Source organism: Cnephaeus nilssonii (genome assembly GCF_951640355.1).
Source record: "Cnephaeus nilssonii genome assembly, chromosome: 16".
Lineage (NCBI taxonomy): Eukaryota > Metazoa > Chordata > Mammalia > Chiroptera > Vespertilionidae > Cnephaeus > Cnephaeus nilssonii.
Window position 1 is genome coordinate 42,637,873 of NC_137087.1, and position 12,899 is coordinate 42,650,771.

The following is a 12,899-nucleotide window of genomic DNA, read 5'->3' on the forward strand; positions in this document are numbered from 1 at the left end:
CAGCTAACATTTATTGAGTACTTACTATGTGGTAAAAGCAATCTGTCTAAGGGCACAGAGCTTGTAATTGGTAGAGCTGGATTTGAAACTCAGGTCAGTCTAAAGCACTTCATTAAAATACTCCCCACGCCCACCCCCCAGCATAGTTAGTTCCATTTTACAGAGGTGGAAATTAAGATACAAGCAACTGGAACCTTGTGGGGCTGCACTTTGAGCCTGCATCTGCTGATTTCAGGTGCAGAGCTCTTATAACTTCCTGAGGCAGCTTCCATCAGGGTGAGCTGTTACAACTGCTAAGGTCTATGCTGACATCCCATGCACAACATTCAGGTTGATAAATAAGCAAAGGATGAGGACTGTAGTAAAAAAAATCAGAGGGGCTTCTATTTAAAGCATTAGGAGCAAAAGAGTTGCCTGCCTAGTTAGACAATGCAGGCACAGGCCCTGATCTGAGAAGTCAGGGTCTGGAGGCACAGAGGAGGAAAGAAGCAAGCTATGCCCACTGGGCATGCAGCCCAGGCGTTCCAGCCACTGCCACAGAGCCAGCACAGTGATTGATCCTGCAGCTGAGGACACCCTTCTCTCAGCAGCTGCAGATCTCCACAAAGGAAGGCTGTGCATGGAGAAGTTTTGTCAGGGCCTCTAATGAGAGGATTGGATTTCACATCACAGCTACCCCTAAACAGGTACACTCTGCTTCTTTCATCTTCCTAATGGCTCCCACGGGAAAGAAAAGAAAGAGAAAGGAAGCTACACCAAGAAACAGGTCCCAGGCTGGTTTGGCTGGGTTTTGTACCTCCTCTGCCTCACCACCTCCAGCTTGAAAATTCTTTACATTTCACTCAGCCTGTGTGGCCACTGGACAGCAATGGGAAAAGCTTGCTAAGTAATTTTTCATAATTCATCCACCACGACTCCCTGGAAAAATTAACACCCCTGTAACTGCACATGCTCCTGCCTCTGTGTGGAAGTTCTTCCCCAGATCCTAAACTAATCTTCCTAAGGTTAACTTGCTCTTCCCCTTCAAGATCCAGCTCTGGTGGTGTCTCCTCCAGAAAGACTTTCTTGATGCCTGATGCCTGGCTGACACGGGCTGGCCTCTGTTCCTCTTCTGTCCTGACAAAGTGCTTCTGCCAGTTCCTGCTGACTCATCTGTCTTCCATCCACTCCTAAGCTCCTTGAGGGCAAGACAGTGAGTGCCTCCAGTGTCTAGCACAGTATCTATCTGGCATGTAGCATGAGTGTAATAAGTGTTTATAAGTGAACGAATCAATCTATATATATTCTATATATATAAAACCCTAATATGCAAATAGACCGAATGGCGGAACAACCTAACAACCAAACAACCAAACAACCGGTCGCTAAGACGTGTGCTGACCACCATGGGGCGCGTGCGGAACTTGGCAGGCATCGGCCGGTCGCTGTCATCGGGGCAAGCCTCTGTTAATTACTGAAAATTCTTTACTCCAGTGTGCCACAGTCCCGCTGCTGGTGCCAGAGCCACCGCTCACACCCGCTGACGGCGCTGAATGATCAGGGCTGGCACTGGGGCACTGGCAGTGGGTGCAAGAGGTAGCTGCTGGCCCCAATTGCCCCTCAGGACTTCTCCACCTCCCCCTGCTCCTAAGGGGTGATCGGGGCAGCAGCTGCCACTTGCACCCGCTGCTGGTGCCAGCCCAAATCGCTCCGCACCATCAGCAGGTGGAGTGGGGCCAGCGCTGTCAGCATGTGGGAGTGGCGGTGGCAGGAGCGGGGCTGCTGGCAGACAGGGGACTGGGGGCCACGATGGGAGGGGCTGGGCAGGGGCGCAGAGGATGGACTGAGATCCCTCCCCTGTGCCCACCACAGCCTCGCGGCCCACGTTCTTTTCAAGGTGCACGAATTCATGCACTGGGTCCCTAGTTTATGATAAGTGAATTAGGCTGGAATAATGTTTACTTAACTATTGAAAACACAATCTTTTCAAAATAGTCTATTTTTTAAAATCTATTTTTCAGGTTATAGAAGCAGTAATGCTTGTTGTAGCAATTTTACATAAAAAATCTACAAAGAAAAAGAATAAAAACTATCTGTAATCCTTACTACACAAAGAAATCACTTTTAACATTTAGATGTAATCTCTTCCCGTAATTATCTATGTATACATGTACGTCATGTATACTTAAAAATCAGAATCTTATTATCATGTCTCATTTTCTCAAGGATTGTAACAGTATCTTTTGGAGGTAGACAGAGGAGACATTTTTATTACAATTTAAATGACAAGAAAATTGGAACCCAAAGATACACATCTAATTAATAGCAGAGCTAGGGCTAGAATCGCGAATCTTTTCATTATACCAGGATCCTGCTGTTCCCCGTGAGGCTTCTAATTAAGTGGTGTTCTTCACACAAGAATAAACTGTGCATCAATCCAGCATCAATAGGACATGAGTTTGTAATTGGATGTTCTTCCTCAGGTAAGGCACAGATTTAAGCTGATCCTGTGTCCATATCATGGCTGTGCATAATTTAACATTTCAAAGGGAAACAAGAATGGCGCACCTAGGATCTTAGTCCTATAAAAAGCTAACTAGCGAAGCTAGGCAGGCATCATTAAGATTCAATTTCTTTCCAATGTCCAAAAGACATCTGAACAGTGTTGGCTTGGCTTAAATCCTGTTGCTATGATAACCACAGACATAGGTTTAATCCTACCATAGACTAGTGAGTTGCAGTACAATCCACAACCATTGACTGTATTCCAGAACAACAAGTGTTCAATAAGGTTGTACTGGGGTGAATTGAATGTTTATTATCATTCAGCAGAACAGTCAGCAAAACAGACAGCAAATATAAATATTCCATCACTACGCTCAGTATAGAAAAGGCAACCCAATGTGAACTAGCTTTCTATTTTATTCTAAATAGAAGACTAAATTGTAATCCCTCAAATGCAAACACAGACCAGATTGTTAACTCTGCAGATGAGGGAACTATATCTTATTTATCTGCATACTAGCACCGAACTAGACACATTTGCAGTGTCAATGTTTTTTTAATTGAATTATATTTGCTAGGCTGGCGTGGGAGTTAAGAAGATGTTGACTAGTAATTCACTGTTCCTTTCCCTGAGAGCTCTGTAAATCAAGCTCTTAAAAAAAGCAGCAAGCTAAATTCCAAAACCCTCTCTTAGGAGAATGCCCACAACTGGTGGGGTCTGGACTATGTCCACTGGATGTGCAAATCTCTTCTGCACAAACATCATTTACTCCCAAGGGAGCCCATGACTGGCTGACTGGCTGTGGAGACTCACACGTTCCCTCTTTCCCAATGGCACGGGGTCAGGGGAAAGGGTGGGAGCTGAGTAATGAAGCACTGCTAAACTTAATGTTCTGCTCTTCCTCAGAGAAGGGAAATCTCACAACAGGAGGAGAGTGGGTACTTTTCTGGAGGAGGAACCATGAAGAACACAAAGAAGTTGAAAATGATCTTTTTTTTGAAGACAAGTTTTTGGTGTATTTTTGAAGGGCCACTCACATATTATCTCTTACCTTAGACTGGACTGGTACTATTGGAATGGCCTTGTCAGAGCTGAGCTGGAATACTACAAACTGGGGTCAAAGTTGACTGAGTCAGTGGAAGGGTAATATGGGATATAGGAGCCTTTAGGCCATGATCCTCACTTTTTAAAAATGTATCCTAGAACATTAACAAAAACAAAATGCTATCCTATATAATAAAGCCCTAATATGCAAATCGACCGAACGGTGGAATGACCGGTTGCTATGGTGCGCACTGACCACCAGGGGGCAGACACTCAACACAGGAGCTGACCCCTGGTAGTCAGTGTGCTCCCACAGGGGGAGCGCCACTCAGCCAGAAGCTGGGCTCATGGCTGGCGAGCACAGCGGTGGTAGCAGGAGCCTCTCCCGCCTCCGCTGCAGGAGGGCACTAAGGAGCGAGGGGGGACTGCAAGAGGGTGCAGGCCGGGCTGAGGGACCCCCCCCCACCACCAGTGCATGAAATTTCATGCACCGGGCCTCCAGTTTTCTAGTAAAAACCTTTCCTGAAATATACTGAGCTAGATTTGAAGGAGCTGGAATAGAAAATACTGATTTTTCTGGGAGGCAATCAAAACAACTCAGTAATCCCCTAAGCTTTTTACAAATTCTCTTGAAGATTTAGTTGCAATATAAAACCCACACATTTTTATTGGCAGTGTTTGGTTATCAACTGCACAACTCTCTGAAGTGCCTCCTATACAATTCCCAGGTCTGTCTCTGTTACACATTCCCGGGGCTGCTGGCAGGACCTGTCATGTTGGTGCCATGGTCTAGCCTAGTAAACTTTCTCCAGGGGATTTAGGACACACTCTCCCAGCTTCCAAGTTCTCTACTCATAAGGTGCAGAATTTATTAGTGTAAAGAAAGACAAGAAGAAAGACTGCTACCTTTTTAAGTTCATTTTACATATGGTTTCTTTATTAGAGCTTGGTGTTTCCAGAAATACAGCTGCCCAGCTCATTTGTGCTAAATCAGTGGGATTTGTTTCAGCTTCCTATGAGCTTCTGTGAGCTCTGCTACTACTACATACCAACTGAGGTCTTCTGTGCCATGCTTTCTAGGGAAGCCACCTGCAGCAACTCTCACTTGGGGGAAAAATCCATGAAGACTTGCATCTTTAACCTACACATAGCCATGCTTTGGAATTCAGGATTGTCCAGTTCTAGAAATCAAGCCTGTCTAGTTACCCAAATACCATCTTTTTCTAGTCTAGGTTTTCTTCTCTTCAATTCCTTAAAATGCCTATTTCTATCTCTGGACCCAATTCTGAGGCAAACATTGGCCTCAGACCATAGCATAGATACAACAGAGAGTACTGCAAGAAACAGTGCAGCACAGTGAAAAGAAAATAGGATTTGGAGCTGAGAAACTCTTAGAGTTCCAGTTCTTACTACTTGTCTGATCTTGGATCAGTCACTTAATAATCTTAGTTTTTCTTCAGCAAAATAAGTATAAATAGCCATACTATCAGACTCTCTGCAGAGTAATTAGGCCAAGTGTAATTCTTTTATTTGCATGTTTATTTATTTTCCATTTCTCAGTATGCCTCATTAGATTATAAGCTCCAACAGTTCCTTATCTCTTTAGTTCATCACAATGGCCCCATTGCACATGATCAAGAAGAGTGAATAAGATTTGAATGAATGAAAGAAGGAATAAAGCAAGAAGGAAAGAAAGAAAAAAGGAAGGACAGAGGGAAGGGAAGACAGTGTTCAGAGCATTATTGATGTATGTATATGAAAGTGGTATATAAATTAAATATTGTCCACAATATTAAAGAAATTATAACTCACATTTGATGTATTAATTACATGAAGGTGATTTTTAAAAATGTTACTTCCCTCCATAAAACCGTCCTATGGCTTTTCATACTACTTACAGGAAAATTCAAACTCCTATTAGCTTAAAAAGCCCCATGTGATCTGACTCCAGCGGGGCTTCATGTCCACCCAGTCTCCCCTTCCCTGCCAGGCCCCGTCACTCAGCTATTCTTGTGTTTCCTCAAACATGTCTGCTGTGAGGACTTCATGCTAGCTCTTCCTCTTCCAGAAAGCTCTTCTGCAAAATCCGTATGACTGACTCCTTCTTTTCACTGGGCTCTTAGCTTCAATGTCACCTTCTCAGAGAAGGCTTCCTTCTACACACTTTCAAGGAGCCTCCACTGACTTCTTGTTATAGCACTCTATTATTTATATATTCACTTACCTATTATTAGTCTCCTCACTATCTGATGATCAGTAAGTATTTTCGTATGACATTATATTGGTTTAATGTACTTTTCTAATTATTATTTTGTTTATCTCTATAAGTTTATGAGCTCAAAGCAAGCACAAAACCCTATTGTTCCAAACTAAAATTTCCCTCTCCACCCCTCTGTACCCAGCACCACCTCCTTTCCCCACTCCCCCCACTTAGAGATAGGCATCGTGGCTCTGTGAATAAAAGCAACTGTGCCAGTACTGTGATTGAATTGGGAGTGATGTGCAATAAGTGATGCAATAAATGTTCAGAACTCTGACTAGAGGGATTGTTTTGAGACATGGAAATGGTGCTGTTGGAGGCCAAGTTGTTCTCTGTTCCAGGTTTGGAGGCCTCCTGGCTCAGGCCTGGACTTAGGCAGAGGGAAGCAAATGGCAGGAACACTCACTGGTTCCACTGGATTTGTTTACTGTGGACCTTGGGGGAGCAGAAATTCTGTAGAAAGAGCACTGGACCAGAGAACAGGGACAGGTCCTAGACCTGGCTCTACCTGCCCTTCCCCCCACCCCAGGTTATCAGTCCCTCTGTTATACGAGGTGGAACTAGATCATCTAGAAGGGGGATCCTAGCTCTGACATTCTATGGGTTAATGAGAGGAGTCTGACCTTGCATCATGACCAAGACATCTGTCAAAAGGATGGCCCAGGTAATATTTCTGGTAAGCACAGATTTTCTGGACTAAGTGGGATTTTTTTGACTGTTAGTCACTGGACAAACCCAGATCTCTGCTTTTGCCATTCTTCCTTAGCTTTCTTTCCATTTCCTTTGCTTTGCTAGAGAAGTTATGCTCTGGAAAAATCCCCTCATTGTCACATAGGGATCAACATCTAACTGTAAGTGCACTTCATTCAGCCACTCTCCAAGGGATGGGCTCCTACTGTATCTGATTTTGGCCAGCACGCTCCCATCTGCTTTCAACATGTTGTATCTGACATTAACTAATGTCTCCTATTAGCATTAAAGAAAACAATCTGGAAAAATTCACTCTCAAGCAGAGTTCAAACAGGCCACAAGTAGATGTGGAATCTCAACTGCACAAGATTTCTTAAAATTATAGTAGTAAATAAATGTATAAACATGTTATATATAAATGTGTGCATGTGTGTGCGTATGTGTGTGTGTGTGTGTGTGTGCATACATGCACATGTAGAGGTGTGGATGGTTGGGGGTGAAGCCAAAAGTCTGTGAAATGGGTCAAGAATGCTTCTGTCCAATTCATGAGATTAACTGGTAACAGAAGAAAAATTCTCCCAGAGTGGAACAAGACATGATCAAAAGAACCGAATGACATGGAGAAGGAGCTGGGAATCTTTATCTCACACTTACTGGTAATGGGTTAAAATTCTGGTCCACGAGGTGATTGTATCCATGGTCAAAAAATGAGTGCCGTATCACAACATCAATGCCCTGATTGGCCAGCATTCCTAAAGTGTTCAACCATCTAAAAAGAAGGAGGGAAAAGCTACATCAATACATTTTTAAATAGCATATAACAAACTCTACAGAGTCTGGCTAACACACACATATATACACTAACCACACTCACCACCAAATTTACCTCATGCTTTAAAGGAGATTATTTTAAGCACTGAATACCCAGCTGGAAGAGATTTTAGAGATTATCTAAGTTTACCTCTCACTTTATAGGAAAAGAAACAGAGATACAGGAGAGTAAAATGAATTGCCCTTGGTTATAAATAGCTTGTTGCTAATGACTTACCTTTTATTCCTGTAATATTCAATATTTAAATGAACACCCTAGGCACTTGTAAACATCATTATTACCCCCTGGCCACAGGATACACAATCACAGGAGCACACACACTATACTTTTCATCACTTGAACGCTCCTGCTTTCACCCTATGACTGTGCATGTGGCTTTCATGTGTCTCTAATTCAAATACTCGTATGATCTGTGCAAGAGTGGGACAGTCATTTGTATCCCTCATATATTACCATCAGCAGTCGATGCAATAATAATTGTATTCACACTATAACTTATACAGGGATTCAAGTATGCTACCATCACATGCATATCACAGTGAAGGACCTGCATTGCTCAAACACCTACTGCATACCCCACTATGCCAAACACCCACTTTCCAGGGCATGTTTTCCTTCAAAAACACTGTTCTCTAGGTTCTTCCAACACCCATGCTAACTCTGCCTTCATTATTGACAAATTCAGTTCATTCTTTTCTCTTTCTCTTTCTACTTCTACAACTTAGGGAAACTTCTAATTGTAATAATATAAGTGTAAGAAATATGACTGAGAGCTTCAGTCTTCTCAGTATAATATTGAGGCATTTCATAATATTTTCTCAGCATATGTGTCTAGCTTCATCTGTCACCTCTTCTTTCCTTTTCTCTCACCCTAACCCCCATTTCCCAGGGTCTAAGCTACATAAAACTACTCTTGGCTGCCCAAATACACAATGCTTTCAATGCTTACCTGAGCCTTTATACATGTTTTAACTTCTTCTCAGTATTCTCTTCCTCTAACCCATCTCATCTGGCAAATTTCATTCCACCTGTTAATCTCCTAGTCAAGTGTCACCTCCTTCTAACTTCTGTCGCCAGTCAAAGTAGTACCTTCCTCCTCTGTACTTCCAAAACTCTTATTCATAACCTTTGCCAGCCCATTGAATGACAATCACTTGCTCAGTACTCTGCTGTCTCCCAGTTGGTTATAAACTCATCAAGAACAATCATACGTTTTAGTTTTGTACCCAAAACACCCATCACTGTTCCTAGTACAGTGTAGGTTTATTGTGTTGAAATGATCTGGATCAAATTAGATTCTAGGAACTTTAAAAATCACCATTCAGCATACTAGAGACATATTATGCATAGTTGTGATTTCCCAAATCTGAAACCATATGGAGCTCCAAACCAGTGACTTATAGAATGGAAGTTTTCCCTTAATGAAATGAAGAGCATTGCTAATTTTTATATTATGAATGAATATCATTGATATTTTAAAAAAATTTTCACATTGACAATTATGTTATTCTCATAAAAACTAACAAATATTTACTGATAATTAGAGTTACAAATACAAAGCAAAACACAAAAACAAAAGTTTTAAATATAAAAGAAAATTTAACAATAATATAATAGAACCCTTTTTGTTGCTGTTTTAATTGGGACATTGTAACCCAGGGAATTAAAAATTCTTTTGGAATATCATGCCTAAGCTACTTGCCTTTATTATTTTTATTAATTTGGCAACCCTATGAAATTAGGATAACAGCTTTGGCTTTTTCTTTGAGACACAGTACTAAATATCTTATAGTAGAATTATAACATGAATTCTGGGTGGACGCCTCCTAACTCAGTGTTCTTTCAATATGAAAATAGAACAAATACAATAGGGCCTACATCTAACAAGTATTTATCTATAAAAACACATGTGTGTTATTCTCATTTATAGCCCTGTCCTTGTTGAGTGAATGAAGAAACAGAGTGATGAGTAAATATGTCACCATGTATATGTGAGCCCCTATATCTACCAGCATCTGGATGTCAACACAAGACCATATTTTGGTATTTTTATATGTGAAAAGTTCCCACTTGTTCATTCATTATTCATTCAAGGACATTAATTAATCAATTGTAAATGCCAGGCCTTATTTTCAGCATTGAGGATAGATTTAAAAAGTGCTGTGACTATGTAAGTCATTTGTGAAGCACTGGGTATGTAAATACCTGTACATACACATTTACAGGGATAGTATCAAATTCCAACTTGTGACCTCTACAGAGCCTAGCACAGTCACCTGCAAAGATTTTATATATATATATTTTTAACAAATAAATGTTAACTAGTAAATCTGATTTTTTGCTAGTATATGGGGAGGTTTTGAAGGAACTGTAACACAAAAGGGAAGAATATGCATCCTCTTCTCCAAACCCACATCCAATATGCACATCCCCACAGGATTCAAAATTGACTATGGCCAGAACTCCTGCTTCCCCCTGGATTTTCAGAGTGGGTGGTTAGTACTGAAGTTATCTTCATCTTCTTCCAGTAATAATAAGCCCTGAGAGGAAGAGATACATGATGTTCTAAGTCTCCCTTTTATGCTCAAATAGAGAAAGGTGGTAAGCTGACTGAAATATTTCACCAAAGATGCTACTGCAGCCAGTATTTTTCATTCCACATAAGTGTATTGAATATCTAATATGTGCCAGACACTACTAGAAACTGGAGACATAGTAGTATGCCAAGGGTATATTGTAGTGCATCAAAGAATCTCAAAGCCCTGATGGGAAAAAGTACCCTTGAATACTTGACAGTGAAGAATTCTGATTCATGATTGCATGGGTATGTGTACTAGTAAGCTCACAGTTATACCATATATTGGGGGAAAAAGGATAAAAAATGCCTTTTTTTCCTATTTCCTGCTAACTTTCTGGAACTTCCTATAATGCTTTACTTTTTTTTTCTAAGAAGCAATTTATGCCCCTTGAAGAGAACTGAACTCAAAGGGCACAATGCTGGATAGCTACCAGTGGAGCTGTGAGCAAATGTGTGATAAAGAGGTAAGAAGGAAGATCAGGAGCAGAATGAGCTAGTTTTCATATGGTCTGTGCCAACTAAGCAATGGGTGTCTGAACTATGACTAGAATCTAAACAACCATGTTTATCTGTGTTCTGCAAAATGCAGATATCTACAGATATTTGGCTGATGCTCATAAAAAGATAGGTCTCTCTCCAGCTCCCTCCATGAAGGTCTGTGGTACTTTTCATTTCACATCATCCCCTAAAGAGAAGAATGCTCATGAAAACACTCAGTGCACTGGGGCTGTTTGCTGGGCTCTGCAGCAGAGTTCTTTTGCAACAGCTGAGCAAAAGCTAGTCCACTGCTGATGCCAAGAGGTCCCCTGTAGTACTGACTGCTAGTTTGGCTTCTTACCCTGGCCCCCAGGCTCACAGTGAAACCTGGTGTGGAGTATATTTTTGAAAGAAGACTATCAGCAACACTATCAAATGCTGATTCACTCCATGTCATTCATCTGAGCCATGTTCATTGAACAACTGTTCTGTGCCACTCAGTGTTAAGTGCTGAGGACACATAGATGGAAGACCCAGGATATTACAGTATATTACATTGACTCATTATCTTCATCTGCACTTGCAGGATTCTACCTGTAAAGGCAAATCTACCTGACTGACATGATTATTCCTTCACAAATGTATCAAAGAAGCTTCTTAGGAAGACCTTGCTTAGCCAAAGGCCAGGACCATAAGACTAGACAGGACAGGTTAGCCCGTGGTCCTGAGGGGTTTGTCCCTGCTATGTAACACTGGCAGGCCAGTCAGAGGCTCTTATTCTTCTGGCTTAAACTGTTCTCCAGAAAACTTCAATAACCTTCAAGTTCATTTTCCCATCCCTTGCCTCTCCAGACTTTGAGTGTACTATTGCCAAAGCCAATGTTTCAAAACATAGGTCAGATTATGTCTCTCTCCTCCAAAACCTTCACTGGCTTGCCACTGAATATGGAACAGGCTTCATTTCATCTGCCCGTTCCATATTCAGTGGCAAGCCAGTGAAGGTTTTGGAGGAGAGAGACATAATCTCTGCCTCCTGCACACCCCCTACTGGGGATCGAGCCAGCAACCTGAACATGTGCCCTTGATCGGAATCAAACCTGGGACCCTTCAGTCTGCAGGTCAATGCTCTAGCCACTGTGCCAAACCAGCTAGGGTGAAAAGCAAATTTTCTTAATACTCTGTTACAGCAAATCCATGGATGAGTGCATTGTCCATGCATCAAGGCCTTTCATGATTTGATGGTAAACTCCCTCCTTAGTCTCAGCCTTCCTACATTCCCTCAGATGCCAAGGCTTTTGTCACACACATTTCCCCTCCCCTGTTCCTTTAGCTGAGAATGTTCCCTGTCCCGTCACCACCATTCTCCACCAACAGAAATTAGAGTAATCTCTCTTTGTCCCATTCAAATGCTACTTTTCCCATTAAGCCCTTCCTGATCCTCCCAGTCAGAGAAATCTTTGATTCCTTTGCATGTCTATCCCTTTCCTTTTATAAACAGACTCTGTGAAAGGTGGACTGATGTAGGTGGTCACACATGCTGCCTGGGTGTGAGTCCAATCTCTGCTACTAACAATAGTATTTATCTCACTGGGTTGTTATAAAGTAACTAGAGGCCCGGTGCATGAAATTCATACCGGTAGGTTCCCTAGGCCTGGCCGGTAATTAGGGCCAATCTGCAGGGTGACCAGCAGGGAGACCGGGGGGCCCCTTGCTGGCACCTGCCTTGGCTGGCCTGGGGCCTGCGGGCTGGGGGCAGCTCCTGTGTTGAGCATCTGCCTCCTGGTGGTCAGTACGCATCATAGAGACCGGTCTTTCCGCCTGTCGTTCCATTTGCATATTAGGCTTTTATTATAAAGTAATAGTTCCTACTTCACTGGCTGTTAAATTATTAACCATGTATAAAGCATTTTAGACAGTGCTTGGCACACAGTAAGCACGACAGAATTAAAATTATTATTGTTATGGCACTTATCTTTATGACTTTACTTATCTCGTCTCCCTTCCTCCAATGTTAAGATCCTGGAGGGCAAAAACCCAGTGTTACCCTTACCCATCTTCCGGGACTATGGTGAAAATTAGATGAGAAAATGTCAGCACTATGTTTTGCACTGGAGACATTAAATAAAATTTTTATTACTTTTATGACTACTGCTGCTACTCTCTTGTTCTGATGCCTGTGCCTGGCATTTTCATATCTAGAGAAGTCTCTAATCTTGCTTTATTGAATGGCTAAACATATTCACAAATAAATGGATGAAGAATTTTCAACATGAACTCTCCCTCTCAAGGGCAGAATACTGAGCAACTATGGCAGTCTCACTATCCTTCCTTCCTCAAAGTCCCTGGGAGTAAAATTGAAAGTGTTACTCACAAGAATCCTGCAGCATAGGAATCTGATAGGTTGTTTGTGCCTCCAGCTGAGGTAGTTACCACACCTTCAAGCCAAATCTTCTTTCCTGGAGTATATGTATTAACCACCTGTTCACACAACAAAGCAGAAGGGGACAGTGATATTATTAAAAGCTGTTCCCCA

General features: G+C 41.9%; 1 protein-coding gene across 2 annotated transcripts in view; it reads right to left on the reverse strand.

Moving 5' to 3' along the window:
* Window positions 1-12,899, reverse strand: part of HPSE2 (heparanase 2 (inactive)) — a 538,739-nt gene that overhangs the window by 118,830 nt on the left and 407,010 nt on the right. For both annotated transcript variants that reach the window (XM_079793868.1, XM_079793867.1), the window contains 2 exons: window positions 12,738-12,844; window positions 7,134-7,248 (listed from right to left, as the gene is read on the reverse strand). In XM_079793868.1, coding sequence (XP_079649994.1) covers window positions 7,134-7,248; window positions 12,738-12,844 — 222 coding nt within the window. The remainder of the gene's footprint in view (window positions 1-7,133; window positions 7,249-12,737; window positions 12,845-12,899) is intronic.